Genomic DNA, 25,879 nt, shown 5'->3' with positions numbered 1-25,879 from the left:
CAGCTTTTGGTGTACCTTGACAGCAGCCTTGGTGCAAACTCTCTCACAACCTGAGGCAGGAGAAAACACACACCACTCCCACATCGCACCCCTTCCCACTACTGCCACATTGCACTGCCTTCCCCCATCATGCCCCCTTCTGCTCTGTCTATGGAGAGCTGCATGGCCAGAAGAAGTGGTTGTGGGGCTCTTGCAAGGGCTCGCCCTCAGAAGCCCCACAATCACTCCTTCAAGCTGCATGATTCTCCATAGAATTGATGCAGCAGTGGCAGCAAAAGTAAGGAAGGGGTGTGTACAACAAGGGAAACAGAAGGCGAGCAGGTGGCTGCTCCACAGAGCCCCGCCAGCTGCTCTCTTGCTGTGGCAAATGCCATGGTGAGAGTATAGCTGGCGGTACTCTTCAGAGCACCTGCCAGAGGCGGGCAGCAGTGGGCCCTCTTGGCAGGGGGGTGAGCGGTGCAATTTGCTGCTCCTCCCACTCCACTGCGCGATACAGGGGCCTCACCCTGCTTCATTGGAGGGCCAGCTGTGCTTGAGAGTGTTGACAAGCATGTGGAGTGTGGTGATCTGGTAGACATTAAATTCTTGGACTTCCAAAAAGCTTTTGATAAAGTCCATAACTAAATGCCCCTGAGTAAATGTAGCAGTAAAGAAATAAGAGTATTAGTCTTCTTATAGGTTAATTGGTTAAACAACAGGAAGAAGACTGTAGGAATAAATGTGTAGTTCTCACAGTGGAGGGAAGTAAGAAAGGGGTTTCTTAAGGATCTGTAATAGGACAGGTGCTATTTGACTTATTCATAAATTATCTGGAGCTAGGGATGAACAGTGAAGTGGCCAAGTTAGCAGATGACACCAAATTATTCCTGAAGCTGACAACCCTAGGAGAGTGCAAAGAGGTCCAAAAGGAGTCCTCTGAACTGGATGAATGGGCAACAAAATGGCAAAGCGGTTCAGTGTATCTAAATATGAAGTGATGCACATTGTGGAAGAGGGGAGGGGGTCTGGACAACTAACTGGGAAAACTAACCAGGAGTTGTGAGAATAGTAGAGTGTATTGGCTGTGAGAAAGACAAATTCCATACTGAGGATTATTAGGAAAGGGATTGAAAATAAAATATTTGTCCATACACAAATATATAGTATGGCCACATTTGGAATACTGTGTACAGTTCTGGTCACGTATGTCTAAAATGATGTTGTAGAGCTGGACAAGGTGCCAAAAAGGGCAACCAAGATTATTTGGGTGTTGGAGCACATTCCCTATGCAGAAAGGTTACAACATTTGAGTCATTTTTAGGGTTAGACAAAAGATGACTAGGGGAAGATACAAGAGATGTTTATAAAACTATGCATGATGTGGAGATAGTAGATAGAGAGGAAGTTTTTCTCCCTCTCTCATAATACTTAAACTCGAGAGTCATATAATTATATTTATTAGATCAATCACTAGCTTAGGTGGCTTTAACAAGAGATAAATCATGGAGAATAGGTCTATTGTTATTCATGAATGATGGTTCTATAGAACTTCCATGTTCAGAAAGGGCATGCTATGGAACACCAGCTGCTAAGGGCAAGAGTGCAAGAGAGCTACTGCCTTCAAGTCCTGCTTTGGGCTTTCTGGAGGCATCAGTTGAACACTGTGGGAAGCAGGATGCTGGGTTAATAGGACCTTTAGTCTGATCCTCTTCTTACGTTCATAATAACACAGCCCTCCCCCAAAGCCACCCTTATTTGAGACAAAAAGTTGTTCTGAGTGTCACTTTTGAAGGTGGCCTCCCTGTTTTGTCCTGCTTAACTGATTGTTAAGAATGATACGTCGTTCCATGTTACTGCAGCCTTTAAGGTCACAAAAATCTATTTCACTCATATCACTGTTCTCAAGCATAGTTTTACAGAACAGAGTGCTCAGGTTTTGATGAACACTATATGTTTCCTGAAGGTTGGTGCCCATTCCAATGCAAATGCAACTGGTGGGATCATACTAAAAGGTGAAAACATCCCGCCCATTCCTATCAATTGCTTGAGTGTGTGGTTGTTAGCACTGAGTTGCCTTACACCAAATGGTGCCTTTTAGGTATCCTTACAAGTAATGACACACCTATGGATGGGCCATTCCGTGGCTTATTTTCCTTCATGCAAACCATTGCACAAGTGCATAAAAGAGTACTGTCAATCATTTTATAAAAGAACTATAAAAGGCAAAGCAAACAAAATGTAATGGTGGCAGAGAAAAGGGTCCAAAGTCACCCAGACAGAGTTCCCTGTTGCTGACATTTGCATATTGATCTGCAGCAGCACTAGTAACACTTGACATTGCTCCAGTGGACATAGATCACATTGCTAATGCTGTGCTCCTCAAACCATAACTTCAGAATGATTTCTTTGCCTTGGCTAACTCATAATCACAACCCACATTTTTTAAAAAATTGTGGGTTGCTGTGGATGAGGCAATGTCCTGGTGCACATTGCCCAATCGCTCCTGCTGCAAGTGGGAACAGCTTAAATAACCAGGACCTCTGGCTTGTCTCTCTCCTAATGTACTGATCTGGAGGCCTGATTCTGTCAGGTCCCAGCCAAAATAGATTGTTTTGATTGCTAAGATGAAATGAAGTTACTTGTGCAAAAAGATGACAGTTCATCGATAGAAAAGGGATGCAGAATATTTATGCAAAGAAAACTCATATTTCTTTCTATCCAGATCAATATACCTGACAAGCCATAGAAAGAACTCATAGTTTGTTCTTGGGTTCTTTCTCTGGCTTGTCAGGGGAGAGACAAACCAGTGGTCCAGGTTTGCATGTAGCACTAAACAAACCACAGACAGAAGGTCTGTGAGTTGTTTAGCCACTCCCACTTTGAGCGGGAGCAATCAGGCAGCATGCACTGCCTTTTTTAATGGTGGACTGTTGTGAAAGAGGCAGTATGCATGGTGCATGCTGCTTTGTTCACACCAGTCCATCATTAAAAAAAGGTTATTATACATATGTGAACTGGCCCTTTGATTCTCTCTCGTTTAGTGGAGGGAGAAGGCCTGAAGGCAATGGAGAAAGCAGTGGAGAAGGCCTGAAGTGATGAAAGAGACCCTTTGGAACTTGCAGAAGCATCCACTCATTTTATACTAGGGTTTGGAGGTACTCAGAAGCAGTGAGAGCTAAGCCTCCCTCTCTCCTGACTTTTTGTTAAACATGAGAGAATTCAGAGGAGGGTCAGGGTCATGGTCTGCAGTTACTGCCTGGCTGCCAAGACCAGCCAAAATGTGTGGATTCCTGTCCATAGCACATATGTGATTCAGACATATAAGCAGATCTGTATTACTCACATTGTCCTCGAGCTGGTCCATAGCAATACTTTCTCACTAAGATGAACATGTGAAGCTCCAGAAGCCATTGGTTACAGCTGAAGAAAAGAATTCTTACCTGACATGAGGTGTGGGGTATCCAGCAACTCTGCACTCGAGCACTACCTTGCTTCCTTCAGCAACTTCTTGACTCCTGAGTTTCTGGGTAAATCGAGGGGGTGATGGCTGATAGTGGCTTTCTTTTTTGACCTGGTTCAGGGAGGCCTGAGAACCTTCCTTCCTTTGGAGTACAGCTTCTCCAGCATGAGTGACTTTAGGTATCTCACTCTCAGGTGTGATCTCTGGGCATGTTTTGTCGAGGGTTGGGTTCCTTAAGGAATTTGACATGGCTGATTGTTTGTTTTTAGGGGAAAGATATCCACTATCTGGAGAAGAAGAGTTTCCATCCGGGCTCCTGACTCTTGTCTTGGCTGCTTCTCGAAAGATGGAAGAAAGCTCTTCAATCAAAGTGGCCGCTTTGTCACACAGCTTGTTCTTGAAGGGGGCATCACCTGCTGAAGCTGGTTTGGATTTGGGGCTCATCTTTTGCACACTTGGACCATATCTTTCAGCATTTTTTAGACTCCGAATAAAGCTGGGTCTTGCAGGCAGCAGGGGAGATAGATTAGATTGTTTCCCGGTAACATTTAAACTATTGTTTGCTTCCTGAAGATATATATTCTGGTTCTTCTGCTCTGGAGTTTGCACTGAAATCAGTAGTGAGTTTGGGTTCATCACCTGAGTCCTCTTGGAAGTGTCCTGATGATGCTCTTTGGTCTTCCTGGAAGAGGCACTGTCTGGTGAGTTTGAAGAAGGGTTGAAATAATATGTTAATTCCTGCTTTGCTTGTTCATCTTCCTTTACAGAATTTGTAATAGAACTGTGAGCAAGCTCAAGGCTTTTGCTGATCTCATCTTCACTGAGGAAGGCAGACAGCTCATTTGAAAATGTCCCATCCTGTATGTCAGACAGGGAATCATAAAAGAATTCATAAGACGAGGAATCCTCAGACGTGTTTTCATGGTTTCCCACATGAGTGCTTTTCTCTGAAGAGTAAGCGTCCTTCATCACTAAAGGCAGGGGTACAGCCTGCTCATAACTTCTGTCCTGCATGCTGGAACACAAATAAATCCAATCTTCATAAGAACTATGAACTTTATGTCACCTAACTCTTGTTCCTTCATTAATGTATTATTGGCTACAAAACCAGGGAGAAAAGTACAAAATAAGTGAAAGCATTGAAGTCTATATGCACATAGCTGAAAGCATTATGTTTTAAAGTGTATAATATGCCTGCTACTATGCCAAGGGCTTTGTAGCTGGTTCTGTGTAGTTAGAACTATGGATCCTGAATGTTTTGCCTGAAACCTAAAATTTCCATTGCAGCAAAAAAAACTAGTATACTACCCAAATCCAAAGGATCAAACATTATGGCCTGGTTCTCACGTAACAGCAACCCAGAGTATGGGTTGAGTATGGGTTGTCATTGAATTGTGGGTTGTCATTGAATTGTGGGTTGTTATGTGCAAACCCTGCACTATGGTTTAACTATGGCTTGTTAACCATGAACAACCTAAAGTTCACAACCCGACAACAAATCATGGATTGTCTTCCATTATTGTTCATGGTTAACAACCCATAGTTAAACCATAGTGCAAGGTTTGCACACAAGGCTAACCCGCAATTCAACAACAACTTATGATTCAATGACAACCCATAGTCAACCTGTAGTCTGGGTTGTCATTAGATGTGAACCAGGTCATTGTGTACAGGGTTCTTAATGTTCTCTAGAACCATGGGGCACAACACACCAGGAAGCTGTTGTGGACCGTTCCCACTGAGAATAATAGCTGTGCAAGAGCACTACTCGGAAGGCTAAGGCAGCCTTCCTCAACCTGGTGCCTTCCAGGTCTTTTGGACTAACTCCTATCAGCCCTACCCTGCATGGCAAATGGTCAGGAATATGGGAGTTATAGTTCAAAGCAACTGAAGGGCTCCAGGTATGGCAAGGCTGGGCTAAGGTGTTTTGGATAAGGTGCTCAACCAATTAAAGACATTGTATTTGTTAATCATTTGCCTTTTAGCCCATTCATCCCTTAATTAATCAATTTAATTTAAATAAATCTACATGTCAACAAACCTCAAAGAAGTGTCTTTTCAGTTATTGGGGGATGTGTGAGGTACCTTACAATGAGTAAATGTAAATCTACCATTCAGTGTTCAAAAAAGAGAAGCCTTCGTTAAACGTTTATTTTTCATTTCCTTTTACATTAATCCACTGATTAAACCAATTCAAGCTCACAACCCTCATTTTGGGGCTTTTTAGTTTAGAAAAAGGGAGTTAGTAGGGCATGATAGTAGAATATATTTTCAAAATTACATATTCAGAGTTCCAAAATTTTGAATAATACATAGAAAGTGGACAGACATTTCTCGTCTCTTATACTACTAGAACTCAAGGTCTCCCAATGATGTTATTTGGCAAGAAGCTGGGGATAGAGAAAAGGCATAATTCCTCACATCGTGCATAACTAACTACCTTGTAGAATGTGTTATTATGAGAAGTGATGGCCAGTAGGTTGGATGGCTTTTAAAAAGCCTTAGACAAACTCATGGGTGAGAGGAGTCTATCAGCAGCTCTTAGACACAATGTGTGGACCACTGATTATCACATACTCAGTACAAGAAACCAGGGATTGCTGTCATCTACTTGTAGCAGAAGGTTGCCATCATCCTCATTATCTGTTTGTCAGCATCCTGAGGCACCTGACATCACAGTGGACTACACCTACCTAACTAAGAGACAGAGGGCTGCACCAACCCAGAAAACCATGTGGGTTTCCACTACATTTATTTGAACTAGATATGCCTACATCTATTCTGCCAAAATGCCTCTGAGATACACTGTAAGATGAGAATAGGAGGAAACATGAGCAGTGGTAATACACCTTGCTATGGCTATATTTTGAAAGTATATTAAAAAAATTCAGGGCTTTGCAAGAAAATTGAGGCATTTAATTGGGAAATGTTGGTGGGTCAAAAGTAAAATGAATGGATAACAGGATTTTTCTTTGAGTGCAGCAATTTAAATTTTTAAAAACACACAAGAAACCAACTGGCTGACCAAACAAGCTTAGTCTCCACTCAGCCATGAAGCTCACTGGGTGACTTTGGGCCAGTCACAGACTCTCAGCCCAACCCACCTCACGGGGTTGTCACTGTAAGGATAAAATGGAGAGGAGGACGATTATGTACACTGCCTTGGGTTCCTTAAGGAGGAAAAAAGGTGGGATATAAATGTAATAAATAAAATAAAAAAATTAGATGCAATCGGATGTATTTTACATTGCCTTGTGCAAGCTCCAGATACACTTAGCTGCTCCTCTGTGGCTTGTCTTGCATGAAACTGTTAATTGATGGGTAGAGTGTTTGAATTCTTGGACTGGCCTGGGCATCTTTTAATATCACTTCTCTTTCTCAGAGCCATATTATTGGGCCATAAATGAGCCCCAAAAGGAAACTATTAGGAAGCCAATCAGTTTGCCTTATAGTTTAAGGATCAGAAACTCTAGGACATAGAATCTATACTTTATTTACCTTGGTTCTCTGATACCTTATAAGAACATAAGAAGAGCCATTCTGGATCAGATCAAGGGTCCGTCTAGTCCAACATTCTTTTCACACCATGGCCAACCAGCTATCGACGGGAGACCCACAAGCCAGACATGAATGCAACAGCACCCTCCTGCCCTTGTTCCCCAGCGACTGGTATGCATAGGCATACTTCCTCAGATATTGGAGGTAGCATAATCCACTTTGTGTGACAAACTACAGTACCAAGTTACTTACAAATGCTTTAAACTATATGCAGCTTAACAAACTGTAGCTTAACAACTTTAGAAAAGAATATGTGACATTAAACACAACATTCGCAGTCAAGTACAGAAGCTACTTGCCCATACGGGAGGTTTAGTACAGACACAAAGCTAGAACATATGCAGGGGCTTCTACATTCATTTTGATGGAGGGACTGAACATTTTGCATCACTCTACAGTCACACACCTGCTCCTGCTATTGAAGTAAATAGGGAAGCCTGCATGAATGAGAATCCACTCATCAGTATGCGCATTGATGTGCGCATGGGAACTTTGGATTTAAACTTTATTCTAGAGGCTCAGCTGTCAAAGCATCTTCATTAAATGTCAGGAAATCAAGATTGAACTTGAGATTTTATGTCTCATATGTGTATGAAGGGCACAATCTGAACAAATTTCAGCCCTTTTAAGTCCCATTGATATCAGTGGAAGACATTTTAGCCCCCTTCACACATTATATGCATGAAGTAGGCGCCAAGAAATTAAAGGGAAGTGAAGCCTTGTCACTGGCCATCCCCTACATTGTGAGCAGCACTGCCCTTGTGCATGTCTATGCATTGAGCATGGATGTTTGAAGCATGGAAGCATAGAGCTGTATGCGAACAGACCTCAACATGATATGGAAAGAGATAGCATGTAGGCTTCCCCTTTTAAGATGCCCGTGCTCTACATGTGGACATTGAGCGGGAAGGTCTGTTGATCCTTGCGATGCAGGTGCAGCCCTACTTTTTCATAAGTGTGTGGAGCCCCCTTCATATGTAGAACGCACAAAGGGGCTTTCAGTATGTCTTTAACTCTGTAGTTGAAACCAGTAGGACATAAGAGTGTTCCACTTTGGTTGGATGATTCTAAAGTTTTTATTTTCAGTGGGTTGTATCCAGTCTTAGTCCTGGTTAGAGAAGACCCACTGAAAGGGATGACTAACATTGGATGCAATCCACTTTTTTTGTAATTCTCCTCTTAATACTTTAAAAATATGCCCAATCTTAAGAACGGTTATAAATGGTATATTGTTATTACTAATTTTCAAAAGCTTTCAATTTGTATTAAATATCCTGCTTGGCATCCTGCTAAGATTATTTGTTTCATCACAGTGGTAAGTGACTCAAATCTCTGTGAGGCCCAAGTACACATACAATACTCTGTGTAAGCAGGGACTGCCACAATTCACTTGAGCCTTGAACCTATGTGGAATGGGGCTAAGGACTAAGAGAATGAACAGAAGGATGAAGCTCCTTCCAGTGGGACAACAAATCAGCGAAAGGAGAGAGGGGTATGCTTCAGGCTCATTGAAATCAGGTTTGCATTCATTGTGGAATCCAGCGCTCAGTAAAAGGCAGCAGGCAAAAACATGTCTTCATTTACTTTTAAGTAGGTCAGTCACTTACTCAAAGAAAGGATATGTCTGAATTCTAATCCAGACAGTCAGCTAATCTGATTGCAGCTGCCTAGAACAGGTTTCTATGCAAATAATCTGGCACCTGGCAATGAGGCTAGATCACCTGAGGGTCTCAGCGTTGAACAAAATGCCAAGTTCCATTTTGGAAGCCACGGTTGTTTGGTTCCTCATAGCATTTGACCAGTTATTTTTATGCTTATAAAAGCATCAAACCTCCAACCATAATGAAATTGGTGAGCTTTGATTTAAGGTCTTGTAGCCCACCCATTTCTTTCAGTGGGGATTATGTACCCTTAATTCTGTGTTGGATTGGGGCCCGAATGTATAGCTCTATGGTGTCATCCAGGAAATCCATTTTTCTTTTGCCAAGACCCTGCTTCTTTAAATCATAACTAATCTAGTTAAACCCTATCAAATAGCATACATGATCATAATTAGAACTAGCCTATGAGCTATTTCTAGACTCTTCTGATTAGACAGCAGCATATTTATAAATGCTTTCCTCATCCCTCTAACAAGTTTAATAGTGATGGTAAAACAATATACTATACAGTTTGATTAAAAAAATAGTTAACATTAAATATAGCCAAACTTTTAATACATGCTTTTCTTGATTCTTTATAACATTGTTAGGTTTAAATGTTATATTTTAGAAGAAGTAATGATAAAATCACAGAAACTTTAGACAATACACTGAAAAAATCAGTTATAAATATGTCATCATAGACCTGTTAAATGGAGACTAATAAACCATCAAGTGAAGGTGAAAAATAAATAATAAATACAGTGTTGAACAGTATTAAAAATAACTGTGTAAGTCTGACTTTCTTGGTGCAATTAGAAAAGCAAATGGAAAGGATAAAAATACAAGCAATTAATTATGCCTATAAATTTTTTAGAAAATAAAAAACGTGATGCTTTAAAAATATGCACTCAGGAAAAACGGCAATAGTCAATGAAATTTCTTAATGTGTAGCAAAATGTACAATAACATTGATCTATGGACTTAATATTCACTACACAGAATGAATTATATTTAATTTAAAAATCCAAAAGGACCATACAAACCTTTCAGATCTTAAGCCAGTATGGAGAATTTCATATAGAATCAGCTTCAGGCATGGAAGCTCTTCCCCCTTTTGTCTAAGAAAGCTGGAAGTTGCTTTAGCTATTCATTCAAGATCACTTGGTCCACAGTAGGCATTGAGGTGACTGTGGCCTCTGAGTTACATCAGTCTTCTCTGACTATGTAATTCCTACCCTTCTCGTCTATATTTGGTTACTGAACTCATGTTTCAGCAGACGGCCACTATCTGGAATTCCAGCAGAACGGACATTAGGCTTAGATGAACAAGCAACTTCTGTGTGCTTTGTACTTATAAATTCAAGGGACCTCGAGCTATTAGAGCTTATGATAAGCAAATCAGTACATTCTTTTCTAATACTGAAGTGTTTTTACAATGTGACACTTACAACTTAATAACAGCTAGCCTGAGGAAGTATTTTGTATGAGTTGGGTCATTAGAAAATAAGCTTCTTTTGAATAAGTTCCAGCTTGATTTTAAAGCAGTATTCTTCACTGCAAGGGCTGAGGGCCACTGGTGGCTCTCAGTTACCACAAATGCTGCTCTCCAACTCTCTTTCTCTCTCTCTCTCTCTCTCTCTTTCTCTCTCTCTTCAGTAACTGCTTACTCTCAGCAGGGGCTCTCTAACTTTGCCTTGGTGTTTGCTTTAGTGGTAGACCAGCTCCTGTGATCTGGGTTACTGGAGGAGGCTTCAGGGTTGGGGGTCAGCACACCTGTCATTCCACAGCTGTATGGTGGCTGTGGGGGCAGGGTGGTGGTGGAGAGAAGAGAGAATGGTCAGACAATTAGCTGTGATGGGGGAGGAGGAAACTGAATGTGCAGATGAGAGGCCATGGAAGCTCACTGGGTGACTTTGGGCCAGTCACAGACTCTCAGCCCAACCTACCTCACAGGGTTGTTGTTGTGAGGATACAACGGTGAGGAGGAGGATAATGTAAGCCGCCTTGAGTTCCTTGCGAGAGGGAGAAAGGCGGGGTATAAATGCAATAAATAAATAAATAAATAAATAGAGGGAGCAACATGGACATGTGCTGGGAGATTTTGCAGCACTGAATAGAACAGAACAGTCTCTCAGTGACAAGAAAAAGATCCATTCAAATCCCCAAACCACTCAAGACTGTCAGAATTTGCCTGAAGGTTAACTGACTGATAAGGCCTTACATGAATGACATGGAGTGAACAGCAGAGGCTTGAAAGGCCTCGAACCAAGCTTGATGCGTAGCATCACTGTTTGATGAAGGGGAAGGAAGAGGAAAGCCCACCCCACCCCCCACTGCCCAGGAAAAGCTGCCAGGTGGCCTCGAAGGTGTTGCCTGGAGCCAAAGTGGGTATCTCATGAAAAATAGTAAAGATACTGATTTAAAGTATGGTTCTGAATTAGAATTAGTTGTAAGTTAGTCAAGTATCTTTTGCTATCAAATTGTCCTGTTGCAGTGCTTACGCACACAAAAGTCATACCCAAATTTGTGTTTAGAAATGAATGAGGCTCTGTGCCTTTCATAGTTCTTCATCATTTTGGTCTTCCATCTTTTGATCAAGATATTGTGAGATGGGTCCAGTATATGTTTTCCTGCATAACCCTTCCACATTTGCAGTTTATGTTATAGCAACACAGTCATATTCAAAAACCACTCTGAATTTCTGTAAAAGTTAAGTTTTCATTTGTGACCTCGTTGAGTACATAGTTTGATTAACACATGAGATTGACTGTGCCATTTTGTCTGTCTTCAACCTTTTCAGACCCATCCTGGGACCAATCTTTAACCCTGACCTGCAACATAGGTCTAGGTTTTGAGGCATCAATCCTATACCCACTTACCTGGATGTAAAATCCATTGAACTGAATGGAACTTACTTTTAAGTAGGTGTTGTAGGATTGTGCTGTTAATGGGCTGTACCCAATGTTAGTCCTACTTAGAGTAGACCAACTGAGATGAATGGGACTTGGGATAACATTGGATACAACCCAACATATCTGTCTCTCCTTCTCTCTCTGTCTTTCTCAGTGTATATCTATCTGTACTGCATACAAAGTGATTTAATAGTCATTCCTTCTCCTCAGGGAACTCGGAGGAAGCATCATAGCTCAGAGGTAGAGTACATGCTTTGCATACAGAAGATCCCAGGTTAAATTCCTGGCATCTCCAGCCTGTAGGATCAGGTACAAGGTGATGTGGAAGACCCTTGCCTGAGACCCTGGAGAGCCACTTCCAGTCACAACAGAGAATACCGGGCTACCTGGGGTAAGGCAGCTTCCTATGTAGCACTAAGGCATGCATGTGTGGGTTACAGATTTCTAACACCAAATTCTAAGCACTCCTATCAAACTACAGTTCTAATACAGAACCATGTGATGAATCAGGAGGTGTGATTTTCCATACTGGCAGACCCCGCGGAACACAAGGGGTAGCTTAAGAATTCTATAAAATGTGGTGTTCTCTGGGATCCGGGAAAGTAATTCCAAAGTGCCTCTCTTTTTATTTTTCTAGAGCTGGGCTGAAGGCAGGGATCCTTTGAAACAGAGTTTAGAAACTCTCCAGTCAGCTGAGCATCAGCCTGTGATTGCAGGCTATCAGGATTCTTGGGAGTGGAGGATCCTTGTAAAGAAGGGGGTCAAGTAGGGAAAGACTTCGTTCCCCAGATCTGTCAAAATTGGTGGTAGCTGTGGGATATGTTTTTGCAGAATTTATGAGAAATTCCAAGTGAGAAAACTGTCTGCAACCAATATTTTTAAAAGGGGTTGGGGAAATTAGAAGCACAAACATAATTTTTTCTCACTATTTTTGTTGGGTTTTGTTCAGGAAAAGTCACAAACCAGTATCAATGTGAAGTGTCTCTCTTTCTCCCCCATTATCTTCATACTTCTACTTTGCCCTCCCTGTTTAAAACAAAAGTGGCGTCACTTGTTCAAGCCATCTTAGCTCAGTTTGGAGTTTTAATAGTGCCATGCGATCAGTTGGGTCAGTACTGGAGGAAGGCACACCTTGATGATCAAGAGAATCTTTGCAATAAGTTTTAAGAGATTTAGATACATACCCAAATAGTCTGGAATCCATAATCTCATGACCCAGTACAAGTACAGCAAGGAAGATAAGGACCATACATTCAAAATGGAGACAGAATGGTCAATACAATGCAAGATTCATATATCTTATATAGCAGATTGCTATATTGCCTTCCTAAGAGGCCTAGTCAAAGACATCGCTTTCAAAAAGGAGGAGAAAGTATATGTAGAGAACATTTTAAAATTACATATGTTACATATGTGGACTGTTGGATGACAATGGAGTTAAAGGATTACTAAAGGAGGACAAGGAGATTGCAGAGAAGCTGAATGAATTATTCTCACTGCTGAAGAGATAGGACAGATACCTGTGCCTGAACTGATGTTTTCAGGAAGGGAGTCTGAGGAAGTGAGGCAAATAATGGTAACAAAAGATGAAGTATTCAGCCTTATTGACAAACTGAAAGTAAATAAATCACTGGGCCCAGATGGTATCCATCCTAGAGTTCTTAAAGATCTCAAATATGAAATTGCTGATCTTCTAACCAAAACATGCAACATGTCCCTAAGATCAGCCTCTGTACTGGAAGATAGCCAATGTCACACCAATTTTGAAAAAGGGAGCCGTTCCAGGTAAATTGGTTGAAAGCATTATTAAAGATAAAATTAGTAAGCATATAGAATGACAAGCCCTGCTGAGAAAGAATCAACATAGCTTCTGTAAAGGTAAATCCTGTCTCATTAACCTTTTAGAGTTGTTTGAGAATAAACATGTAGATAGGGGTGATCTGGTAGTCATTGTTTACTTGGTCTTCCGAAAGGCTTTTATCAAAGTCCCTCATCAAAGACTACTGAGCAAACTTAGCAGTCATGGAATAAGGGAGCAATCCTGTGGCTGCTAGACAGCAGCTAGACAGCCACAGGATATGTTGTTTTCTGGGAACTGACCTTGGAGCCTGCGCTCCAAGGTTCGTTCCCGGAGAACTGACCTCCTCCCACTTCTGTGCTGTCTTGGAGACAGCACGGAACAGCCCCATCCTCTGTGCTCACAAGAGGAACACGGAGTGGCCAGAAAGGGGCTTGGCTGGGGGTGTTCCAGGGTGGGGAGGGCGTAACTGCCTGTACAACACATCCTATGGAGCAATCCTATCTAGATAAGCGGCCGCCTCCGAACTCGCTAGAACTTAGGGAGCAATCCTATCTAGATAAGCGGCCACCTCCGAACTCGGAGGCGACCGCCTATCCAAAGTAGGGCAGGAGAACCATGGAGGGGATTGTTCCCTCCGCACTTCTCCTGCCCTGCTTTTTCATCGATCGTACAGCAGCCTCCTTCCCCACTCCATCCTCCCGTGGCTAGACAGCCACAATTGGCTGACTAGCTGAAAAAGCAGGGCAGGAGAAGTGCGGAGGGAACAATCCCCTCCATGGTTCTCCTGCCCTACTTTGGATAGGCAGTTGCCTCCGAGTTCGGAGGCGGCCGCTTATCTAGATAGGATTGCTCCCTAAGTGGTTAAAACAAAAAGGGATTGTGAGAAGCTCCAAAAGAATCTCTCCAAACTGGGAGAATGGGCATCCAAATGGCAAATGCAGTTCAATGTAAGCAAGTGTAAAGTGATGCACACTGGGGCAAACAATCCCAACTTCAAATATAACCTGATGGGATCTGAGCTAGCAGTGACCAACCAAGAAAGAGATCTTGAGGTTGTGGTGGACAGCTCGATGAAAATGTCAACCCAGTGTGCGGCCACTGTAAAAAAGGCAAACTCCACATTCGGCATAATTAGGAAGGGAACTGAGAATAAAACTGCCAATATCATACTGTCTTTATACAAATCTATGGTGCAACCACACTTAGAATACTGTGTATCTTTCTGGTCACCGCTCCTACAAAACGATATGGTAGAGCTGGAAAAAGTGCAGAAAGGGGCAACTAAAATGATCAAGGGGCTGCAGCATCTCCCCTGTGAGGGAAGGTTACAATAGCTGGGATTGCTTAGCTTGTAAAAAAGGAGGGTAAGGGGAGACATAATAGAGGTGTACAAAATTATGCATGTTGTGGAGAATGTGGATAGGGAGACATTTTTCTCCCTGTGTCATAATACTAGAACCCGGGGTGATCCCATGAAGCTGCTTGGTGGGACAGATTCAGGACAGATAAAAGAAAGACTTCTTCACAATTTGTTTTGTTTTTTTAAAATCACAATAAAAATATTAATAGGACAGATAAAAGGAAGTACTTCTTCACACAGTGCATAGTTAAACATAGAATTTGCTACCACAACATGTAGTGATGGCCACCAATTTGGATGGCTATAAAAGGGGGTTAGACAAATTCCTGGAGAAGGCTATCAATGGCTACTAGTCCTGATCGCTATGTGCTACCTCCAGTATTAAAGACAGTGTACACCTGTTGCTGGGGAATATGTGCGCAAGAGAGCTGTTGCACTTGTGTCTTGCTTGTGGGTTCCTGGTTGAGAGCTGGTTGGCCACTTTGAGAATGGAATGCTGGACTGGGTCCATACCCATGGCTCTTCCTATATTCTTATAACAGGAACAGCAATCCTATGGTCCCTGGAGAGCATCCCAGGGACCATAAGATTTCTTCAGATTTCCCCCTCCAAGGCCATAGATACTGCTATGACCTCAGAAGGGGGACTCTGGAACCTGTTCCCACCCCCTCCCCTCCCCTCCACGGTGGAAAGAACCATGGTGCCTGCATTACAAGGTCGCAAAAGCAGCCTTGGAGGACCTTGGAGATGTCTGAAAGAGGATCTTGCAGTGGGCGGGGAGGGGAGGGGAGGGGAGAGGAGAGGTCAGATCATGAACAATGGCCTCTCCAGTCGCAGTCCTGCCCCTGCCAGCACGGCTTCAATAGGCACCCTCAGAGGCCTGTCTAGAGGGCGGTGGGGGGTGGGGGTGGGGGGAAGCAAAGGAGGATGGAGAGGCAAAAATTGCTTCCATTGGTCCTTCCACCCTGTCGGCAACAGCCTTGCGGTGCATTGGACACTTGGAAGCCTCTGAGATTGGAAGCTTCTACCCAATGAGCACACAACCTATAGCTTTGCACCCTTAGAGACTGAAAATATAAGAAATCCATTACATTATAGCTTTGCCATGTTTGCATTTACTTATCAAATTGATGTAAATCTTGTAGCACCTTCTGTCTGAATATGTTTCATCTAAGACTACACAGAGGGCAGTGGGGAAGGGGGAAGTGCAGGGTACAAAATACAAAATTTATGGGCACATGGCTGTGGTGCTGAGAATGGCTTTACCATTAGTGGGTTTCCATGAAAGCTCAGATGACTCACGTATGGAATTAGAATTTATTTCTCTAATGATTTAATATCCCTTGACAGTTAAAAAGCAAAGTGAAGCTTGCAGGACTTAGATATAAGGAGAAGAAGCACGAACTACAGCTGAGCTATAAAGTTCCTTGCCAATGAAATCCAAGGAACTTCCTGGACAGGGAGGTGAAAATGATACCATGGAAGGCTATGCACAAGTCCGTCATAGCAAAATAGTGTTAAGATCAGAGGGTGACTCTTCTAGATTTTCCATCAATCACAGCTTTGTGAAAGTAAATGCAATACATTCTAGGGTTCCAATGAGATGATGCCCCCTCACCCCACCCCCCAAAGAGAGGTTTGAAACAACATATTCAGATCAGAGACATAGACAGAAAATCTTGGCTTGAAGCTTTGGTCTAACAGAATATTAACCTGCTACTGAATCCTAGATGTATTCATATACAGCACACTGGGTCAGAACATTCTATGGATATTAGATTTCAGTTTTAAAAGAGAGCAAGTTGCCAGTCCTCATCATTGCACTTTTCCCCAATGCATGGAAAGTCAGCATGGTGCTGACTTCACAGTTGATGAGGATAGGCTGCCACATAGGAATTTGTAGTGTGACTATCTATACTTAGCCAATTACTGTGCATAGTTACCTTCTCCCAGCAGAGGAACCTTTGGATGCATGATAGATTACTCAATCAGGGTGAAACACTTTTATTTATTATAATTATCTTTTTCTACCTTTCGGAAGCTCAGAGCAGCTTATCTGTGGCTCCCAGGCATAGGTAATGATCCTGGTTTCAGATCCTGGTTTGTAAACAAAGATTAAACCATAATTTCCCAATTCAGCTGTATTGGGAAACTATGGTTTAACAAACCTCAGAGGGAGCAATCCTGTTGCCCCTAGACAGCATCTGAGAGGCCATAGGATACTTGGACTGCCAGAACTGAGGCTGGAGACAGTACTCCAACCTCAGAGGGGGGAATCTGTGATCCACCTCCTCCCCTTCCCCCTCACAGCTGACAAAGAAAGCACTGTGCTGGCTGCCTCTCTGAGGTTGGGAACGCAACCTCGAAGAGGGGGGAAAGGGGGTGTTGGGAAAGGTGGGAGGGGAGGGGAGGAGATTGGAGAAGCCAGGAGATGAGCTATCATGGGGCCACTTCAGCCTCTTTCCCTCCCCCTCCAAAATGCTTTTGCTAGACAGGCAAGCCTATCTAGCAAAAATGCAGGGTGGGAGGATGGGGAGCTGAAGATCATATGCCTCCGAGTTCGGTAATAGGATTATGCTCTTAGTCTTTCATATCTGTATGAAAGGGGAGGGGGGAGGGAAAGCGGGGAGGGCACATGTGGGCACAATGTTCCTTCTCAGTATATTAAACCATGGTTTATTTAGACTTAGAGCGCTACATCTAAATTGGGCCAGAAATATGTGCAACTTTAAACCCTGTTTATGGCTGGCTACAGACTTGATGCACAAAGCAGAATAAACAACCAAACATTTAGTAATTTAGTAATAAAAATTTAGCTCTGGAAACAACGAGGACATCAGTAACACACACACACACACACACACACACACACTATAGATAAATATAAAATGGAAGCTCAAAGTTATGCTGGAACCAATCAGTTGTGGTTTGAGTTGCTATACATGCAAACTATCCAACGATCTTGGAAAGTGGTATGCTTTAATGCACAGTTGTCATGACAAAGCCAGCACATGACTCTGGACTCTTACACTGCTTCCAGCATGACTGGCTTTGTACACAAATGGAAGATGTGTCCCAGAATTCACTGCAATATCACAGGTACAAATTGTCGGCAACTTTGACAGCCTGATGAAAATGTACAGTCAGTTTGGCTTAGCAAGGGAAAGTGTTATGGATCTGAGAGTGGGGAGATGGCTTTCCTACTCGTGGATCCCTAATTTACAAGGATTCCTGCACCGCCACTAAAAGAGTTTCTGATAGGCTGGCACCACAAGCTAATCTTTGACTGAACATTATAAGCTGTTTAGCTTCCTGGGAAGAGTCTATTTCCTATTACCAAGGACGCACCCTTCAGCCCAGCTCTAGAAAAAAATAAAAGTAAAAGAGAAAGTTCTTTGGGTTTTCTTGAAGCCCAGAAAACACAGAAGTCAAGAAAATCTTGTGAAATATCCTAAGAACACAAGGGGGGGGGGCTTAGCAACTGTACAGTGTCCCTGTACAGGGAAGGGTTTAGTGAGAAATTCCTTTCTGAAACAATGCAGCCAAATGAACAGAGATAAAAAGAAAGTTGGGGAGGGGAATAGAAGGGGGGAAAGGGAATAACAGGAAAGCAAAAATCATGCACACAGAATTCCAAATAAAAATAGTCCTATTCATGCATTATTAAAACTGGGAAACTCCCCATAAGACTGGGGCTGCACCGAGTGGCCTTACACCTGACAGGACAGGATCCACCCCAAATGTCCATGCACACAATGTTGGGAGGAGGCCTTCAAATGTGCAGCTGTATGCACGAAGGCCATGCATGCCGGAACACCGATATAGCATGAACTTGCATGAAGGTCTTCTTACGTACAGTTGTATATGTGAAGCCCCTGTCCCTACAGACATTTGCAACGTACACATGGATGTTTGGGATGGGACTATGGGCATCTCTACACCAGTTTAAAATCCTGAATTTAAAAATGGGCTTTCTGCTGCCATTTTAAATGCAGGATCACAATGACTCCCTTTTTCACCCGCTTCAACTTTTCCCCCTCCCCTTTCCCTCTCCTTCTCCCTGTATCTGAGTCTTTCATTATCTTTCACTTATCTCACTCCTCTTCTTGCCACTTTTCCTCTTTTCATGGAGGGAACTCAAGCGGAACACAACGGGGGTAATTTGATAGCTCATTATCTGTGATCTATTTAAAAACAGAACAAAGGGCATTTAGTGCAGGAGACGCCCTGGAGGGTCACGGCATCATGTAAAGAGCCCACAAACTTCCATGAGGGAGCAATCTCAATCACAGGAATGAAAGCTCCGTGTGAAGGTCTCCTCCATCTCACCACGTGCCACCTGTGGGTGAGACTATTCAACGTGGCCGTACTTCATGTTCACATGGTGAGTTTTCCAGTTTTAATAATGCATGAATGAGGCTACTCAGTAAGGTAAATCTATCTTATCTATTTATATGTTACCTACTTGAGTAGAATCAGAGTATATCCAGAGTTCATTGCAGAGAAGAGGGTCTGAGACAGAGCATCTGTGGACTCTTGATCTAGGTGGGTTCCAAGAGATAAACTTAAAATGAAGTCTCACATATTTATGGGAATCTGAGATCAGTGTAAGCCGGCCCCTTTGCAGATGGACTGCTGTTTTGCCCAGTGGAGAGATAAGCTCCATTTCTGATGTCAGTCATCTAGCTGGCAAGTCATAAAATAACTTAGAGGGGGGCACTGTTGATCTATATCAGAATGGTCACAGCAAGACACATATGGAAACTTGCTAATGTATGTGATGATGGTTGTTGGAATGGGTCTGCATATATATCCTTTGATAGGCTCTAGGATTTGTCCATATAATCACAATGTTTTTGTTTTCCTTTTTTTTACTAAATGCATTAAATATGGCTGTAAATATTCTTGGGTATTTCTGTAGCCTCTATTATTTTGGGGATGTTGATATCTATGTGAGATCAGCCTGAACATTTTCATCAAAAATGAATCCTATGGATTTGAGTGAGATATCTGTGTGGAATGAGCTCCCCAGAGAGGCTTGCCTGGTGCTTATGTTGTGCTGTTTTTGGTGCCAGCTGAAGACCTTATTTTCCAAGGCATTTTAATCTTTCAGTTTCTGTTGTTTTAAATCTGTTACTATATTTAAAATCTTTGCTGATAGGTTTTATTTTGGTTTTTATTTCATACTGCAGTGTTATATATTTTATGGTTTTATGTGAACCGCCCAGAGATCTTTGGCTATTGGTATAGAAATGCAGTAAATAAATAAATATGAGAGCAACCATAGTATTTTAATATCAACTATGTATCTGTATTGTTTTTCTTTATATCAGTTGGGATCACTTATAATTTGATACAAAATATCAGCAAAATATATTGCAAGAATACTATCCTGAAACTCTGCATTGGTTCCAAATACTCTGCTTTACAACATGATGAAATCTGAAGAGGGACTTAACGGTTCATGGGTTGCATAGTCCTACTTAGAGTAGACTCACTGAAATGAATGGGGCTTACGTTAGACTAACATTGGGTACAACTGCATGAGTTTATTGTACAATGTGATGTACTTCCTTCAATTTCCCATTATTAAAAATGCAGATGATAAGTGATTTCAACTTTCCTACCCAACCACTTTAAGCCACAGTTAATTTTGACAGGACTATGAGCGCCAGTATCAAGATTTCCACCTTGCAAATTTAAAAGGCAGTTGGCATTAGACAAATGCAGACAGCTGTATAAAGATGACAGAAGCTGTGCGCTAAACAAAGATGAAAACGTGAAAGGATGTGGGTTATACACTCTAATGGAAAACAAGGGAGCAAATTTGGCTGGGGGAATATATCGAAGTATGTAATATGTAATGAACTGTTAAACCAAATAGCATTTGACTGATAAAACAGAACAAACAGACAAACAAACAAAGGGAAGTTGGCACAAGGCAGGGAAGGGTGCATGAGAGAGTGTGAAGCCTGAGGGAAATGTTTGGAAGGCATTTAGCTCAGGACTATTTTGGGAACAGAATTTCCACAGAGTTGGAGAGTCTTCAGGCTTTTTCTCCCTCTCTCTTCTTACTTGATTGGCTGACAGACAGGTGCTACAGAAGGTGATGGCAGAAGTAGGCCAGGCCTCCTCATATGTCATTTTGGATATTTATTTATTTATTTATTTATTTATTTAAAACATGTGTATCCCACTAGGGTGGGTCATTATCATTAAGCTCTCAGGGCGGTGTACAGATAAAATCAATTTAAATTTTAAACAGTATAAAACAATAAATAATTTAAACAGCTAAAACATATTAAACCATTAAGCAAGCTAATACCAATTTAAAAATTTAAAACAATAAAACAGTTAAAACAGTGTGCAACTTTAGGGAATTCAATTAGCCCACAAAGGCTTTGGTGAAAAGCCATGTTTTAGGGAGCAATCCTATCAGGATCGATGGTTGCCTTTGAACCCAGGGGCGACTGCCTATCCAGTGCAGGGCGGGAGGAGTGGTGAGGTGCTCCCTGCTTTTGCGGCTAGACAGCCGATTTCGGCCGTCTAGCCATAGGACCTCAGAGTGCAGCAAGGGACAGCTGGATGACACACAGGAAGTGTCCTACTGGCACTTTTGACCTCCCTGCCCTGCCCCACCCCCAGGAATGCCCTGTTTTCCCCACTCTGCACTGCTCTTCCAAGTGCGGAGCGCAGAGCCTATCTGTGCTGCCTATGAGGCGGCATAGGAGGGGGTGGTCGGTTCTCCAGGAACTGACCAGTCCTATGGCCGTCTAGCCACTGACTAGTGGCCATAGGATCGTGGCCTTAACTAGTTAACTTTTAACTATGATGATAATGTTTGACTACATTATGCCAAAGGCAGTTTGCTTTTATTTCTTTGGGGTGGTGCTGAAAAATATGGCTGGCCCAACAATTAAAGTGTCCTGGCCCAACAATTAAAGACACTTTCTGGTAACAACACACCTTTATTTGATAGAGAGAAAACTCTGCAGTGTGAAGAGTTCACTCTCTGCGCGGTGAAATAAACTCCTCCCCGCATGCTAGAGACCACTAGCTTTTTCTTAGGAAATTGATTACACAGCCACCTGATCATGCGCAGAATGCTTGTTGAATAAAAAGGAAGTTCACCATTGACACCAGAAGTTCCTAAACCACTGGCTGGCCTGTCTGGAGAATTGCAACATATAGTCAGTTCCCTATTTGGCTTGTTCACATATAGAAACTTTTTCTGGTTAGGCAAACTGCTTTTCAGAACTTTGCATTTTTCTGAGAGAGAGGGTGGTGGTGGTCATGTACACATTTGAAAATTCCACAGTGAAGATATCCAGGCCCAACCTTCACTGGGCCTCAATATGGCCTCACTCTGGTCTATTACAGCTGGCTATAACGCCAGTAAGGCTGAAATAGCAGGGGTGGGTGGGTTGTATGACTGTTAAACACGCTGAAAAGAGGTGAGCTACATCTTGGAAGCATCAAGCACTTTTCCTTCTACTTTTGAAATCTGCAGTAATTTTGTTCACTACTTTTTAGAAACATGCATGAGTTTTGAAACTGTCATCATTTTCAATAGGTAAATAGCCAGAAGGCTACCTCCCTCTCCCCTCCATGTGAGCTGAATATTATAGTGTGAATTGAGGCTTGGGTTAGTATCCTTCCAACAGCAGCTTAAATGTAGTTGGGGCACGCGTTTAGCCATCAATCTAGATAAATCCTTGCTTCCGTCCCCGTTTATCCAGGGCTTTATCCAGACTGAGTAGTAAATACGTTTCCCCACTACATTTTAGCTGCTTTGGAAGAGGATACTAACCTAAGACTACTCAGTGGTTTTACTGGGCCGCTCCTTTTCCCTGCAGCTATTTGGTTTTGTATTATTTTGTCCGGCATATCTGGATGATGTATATGTGTGTGGTCAATATACCGTCTAACAGTAGGTTAATGTGTGGGCCAATCCTTCCCTCAGTCGGAGCAGGGCGCTGTATTAGATTCTCACGACCCTCCACGCTCTGCAGCGTGCAGCTCATTTCCCCTTTGACGCGAGTTTGCGTCTTGCTTGTCTTTGAAAGGTCTGTGGACCCCTAGAGTCGTTCTCTTTCTTTTCTATGGTCATCTTCTTTAGCAGCCCCCGCTTTTTATAAAAGAATAAATCACCTCAACATTATAGATCCCCTCGGCTGCAATTCGAGCCGTTTACAATAGCGAGATTTTAGAATAATCGTAATTCAATTATTTTAGAAAACGAGATTTACAGCGCAATCCTACACTTGTCTGCTTACTCAGAAGTCAGTCCCATTCAGTTCACTGGGACTTACTCCCAGTACGGAAGCATAGGACTTGAAGCTTAAACTTCCTTCATATTTATAGTAGCTTTTTGCAGCTGCCGAAAACTTCCAGACACCAAGGTAACTCGCTTTTCCGTGGGTGCGTCAATTTCGCCTCGCCGTACTTACCACGTGTTTGCCGAGAATCGAAACTTATTGGTAGTTAATTCCAAGCTTGCCTGCCCAATCCAGGCGGATATCAGAAGACCCTGGAGTAGCCACAGAGGCAGAGAGGATAGAGTAGCACGTAAGTACGGCGAGGCTTGGCGTCTCTGTTTTGCAGTGGTAAGAGCGCAACGCATCTACGTTCAATTGAGCGTTGCCTTCGGGTGTGTGTGTGTGTATATATATATATATATGTGTATGGGTTGAGGTGGCTTTGCTACAATCTGAGGTATACTTTGGATACCTTCTGTTATGATCATGTACTGATTTTAGGTGATCCTGACCCAGGGATAATGTTAGCAAAATGAGTGCCTTATATCCTAATACGTCATGTTCTGTTGCCTGGATGCGTCCTGATAACATTTTTATTTATATTTGTATCCCATCCTTCCTTCAAGGAGCAGCTCAGAGCAGCATTCATGATTCTCCCCCCCACCACCACTTTGTTGTCATAACAACCCTGTGAGGAAGGCTAGGCAGATATTAACTGACTCAAGGTCACCCAGAGAATTTCATAGCTGAATAGGAATTTGAACCTGGGCGTCCCCAATATAAGCCCAACTCGCTAGCCTCTAAATCTCACTAGACTGTTGCACAAGTATTGCCTTGTATCTGTGATTTTGTATTTCAGCAAAAAGATTGCAGTACTATCCTATGCATGTTTACTCAGATGTAAGCCCCATAGGAGGCGGTTCACTGAGGCTTACTGAAGATAAATGTGCATAAGACTGCAGCCTTAAGTCGCTATCTTACATTTTCAGCACCTATCTGAAAGATGGAGGTCAAAATACAGGGTTATTGTAATCCTCATCTCCATCTTCAACAAAACCATGGTAACAGTGGGATACATTACAGGATTGTCATAAGGTCCTCAGACACCCCCCCTCCCCCACAATATGGGGATAATGACACTGGACTATATTTTATTTAATTTTGAATTTTATTTATTTGTAAATGTATGAGCTACCTTTCGGCCCAAATACCCCCTCCCCCAAGTGATTTACAGTTAAAACTTGCAACAATTTCACAGCTTTTAACAATGTAAAAAGCTTTAAAACAATTAAAAAACTTAATTAAAAAAACCGTTAAGGACACTTTTAAAACGTTAAAACAGCACCAACAACAGAAATGGAAAGCTGGAGAGAATCTAAGAAAGGGAGTCTGGAGCTAACAGACAGTGGATACTAAAAAGTTGTACAGAACAAAAAGGTTTTAACAGCCTGCCTAATACTGAACAGAGAAGAGGCCAGCCTGACTTTCTTTGGGGGAGAGTTCCACAGGTGGGACACTGCCGCAGAGAAAGCTGCATCCGTGTCCCCACTAATTCAGGGTGTATGTTTAGACAGAGAAAAGGCCTACAATTCCCAGTGTTCTCCAGTCAGCCATGGCTGGCTGGGGAATGCTAGGAGTTACAGGACTTTTTTTCTGTCTCACCATGCATAGGATTGCTCCCTTAACCTCTCTTGGTAGTGTAACATGCAGAAGGACATTGTAGGATTGTCATAAGCCAGTCTCAACCTTTGCCCCCATTCCTTACAATATGGCTATAATATTGCTGAGCATCACACAATACCCATCTGCAATATAAGGATAATAAAATTGGACAGGTTATTTCTGTCCTCCTAAAGGAGAAGGGATTACTGGGACAATTAACAAAACCACTACTACCGATATCATTGCCCCCACACAATTTTGCGCTTCTCAGTGTTTGTCTTTGCTTCTAGTTTGGGGTGGGGGAGAGACAGTGTTGCCAAATCACTGCAACGATTTCTGCATGTCTCCTCTGAGCAGCTGTCACATTTACCAGTCTAGCTAGAGATAGTCATGGCATCAAAAGAAACCTGGAAATCCGGTCTGCAGACAAAGGAACTGTCATTCTAGTATTTTCTGCTGACCACGCATGCAGGTGCTTTTCATGGTACACTGTCCTCTTGCTTGGTCTCACCACTAAGCTTTTTGCCTTGGTATTGTCTGTCCAGAGTGGCTGTTGTTGCTATCTAAAAGGAACCCACAGAGCTGGGTGTGGGGAGGGAGAACCCTGCTAGCAGTATAGAACTATCGTGTTGTCTGAGAGGCAGCGGCCGTATGGGAGGAAAGATCTTAGCTTTGGTGGATCACAGTGAAGAGCAAAGGTGAAGTGTGTCTAGGATCCCATTTGCCCCTTCCTGAAGCACTTTTCTGTTAAAATAACAAGGGACTATTGGGCTACCACTACATGGATTTGTGTGTAACATGTTGTTTGGCCCTTAGTCCGAAAGAAAAGAATGCACTTCTACGCAAAGGGAAAGGATATCATCATTCTTCAAAATATTGCCTGTAATATCTATCTGTCCATCTATCTATCTATTTATCTATCTCTGAAAGGTTAATTCATTCATACAACCAGGGAACTTTTGTTATTGGGCATATTTAAAATATAATTAATAAAAATTAAGAGTAAGACTTTAAAATACTACCTCCCTGGCTCAGGAAAACTGGCACATAGAAGAAGGCTGTACAGCCATCCCTGTTTGCCCACTCTCATCTCAGAAGTGTGAGTAAAGCAAGACTACGGGCTTCTCCACACAGGGCTTTTATCCTGTGATTGAAATTGGTTACTCATGGAAGTTTACTGGTCCTTTACATGACATTGTCAAGCTCCAGGGCCTCTCCCGTGCTTTGTGACCTTTATTCCATTTTT

At 42.4% G+C, this 25,879-nt stretch overlaps 2 protein-coding genes across 2 annotated transcripts in view; one reads left to right on the top strand and one right to left on the bottom strand.

The window, feature by feature from the left end:
• The window catches only part of PALLD (palladin, cytoskeletal associated protein), a 358,283-nt gene extending 339,034 nt beyond the window's left edge, over positions 1-19,249 (bottom strand). The window contains exons 1-2 of the mRNA XM_084856416.1: positions 19,179-19,249; positions 3,420-4,454 (exon numbers count right to left, since the gene is read on the bottom strand). Coding sequence (XP_084712542.1) covers positions 3,420-4,454; positions 19,179-19,210 — 1,067 coding nt within the window. The 5' untranslated portion in view covers positions 19,211-19,249. The remainder of the gene's footprint in view (positions 1-3,419; positions 4,455-19,178) is intronic.
• Positions 19,250-23,155: 3,906 nt separating this feature from the next.
• Positions 23,156-25,879, top strand: part of LOC146344021 (putative ATP-dependent RNA helicase DDX60) — an 85,198-nt gene continuing 82,474 nt past the window's right edge. The window contains exon 1 of the mRNA XM_084856415.1: positions 23,156-23,281. The gene's annotated coding sequence lies outside the window, so the exon portion shown is untranslated. The remainder of the gene's footprint in view (positions 23,282-25,879) is intronic.

This window comes from Heloderma suspectum, chromosome 5 (genome assembly GCF_057233095.1).
Source record: "Heloderma suspectum isolate Gila_16-S chromosome 5, 16-S_ref, whole genome shotgun sequence".
Taxonomy (NCBI): domain Eukaryota; kingdom Metazoa; phylum Chordata; class Lepidosauria; order Squamata; family Helodermatidae; genus Heloderma; species Heloderma suspectum.
This window is presented reverse-complemented; position numbering and strand designations above follow the sequence as displayed.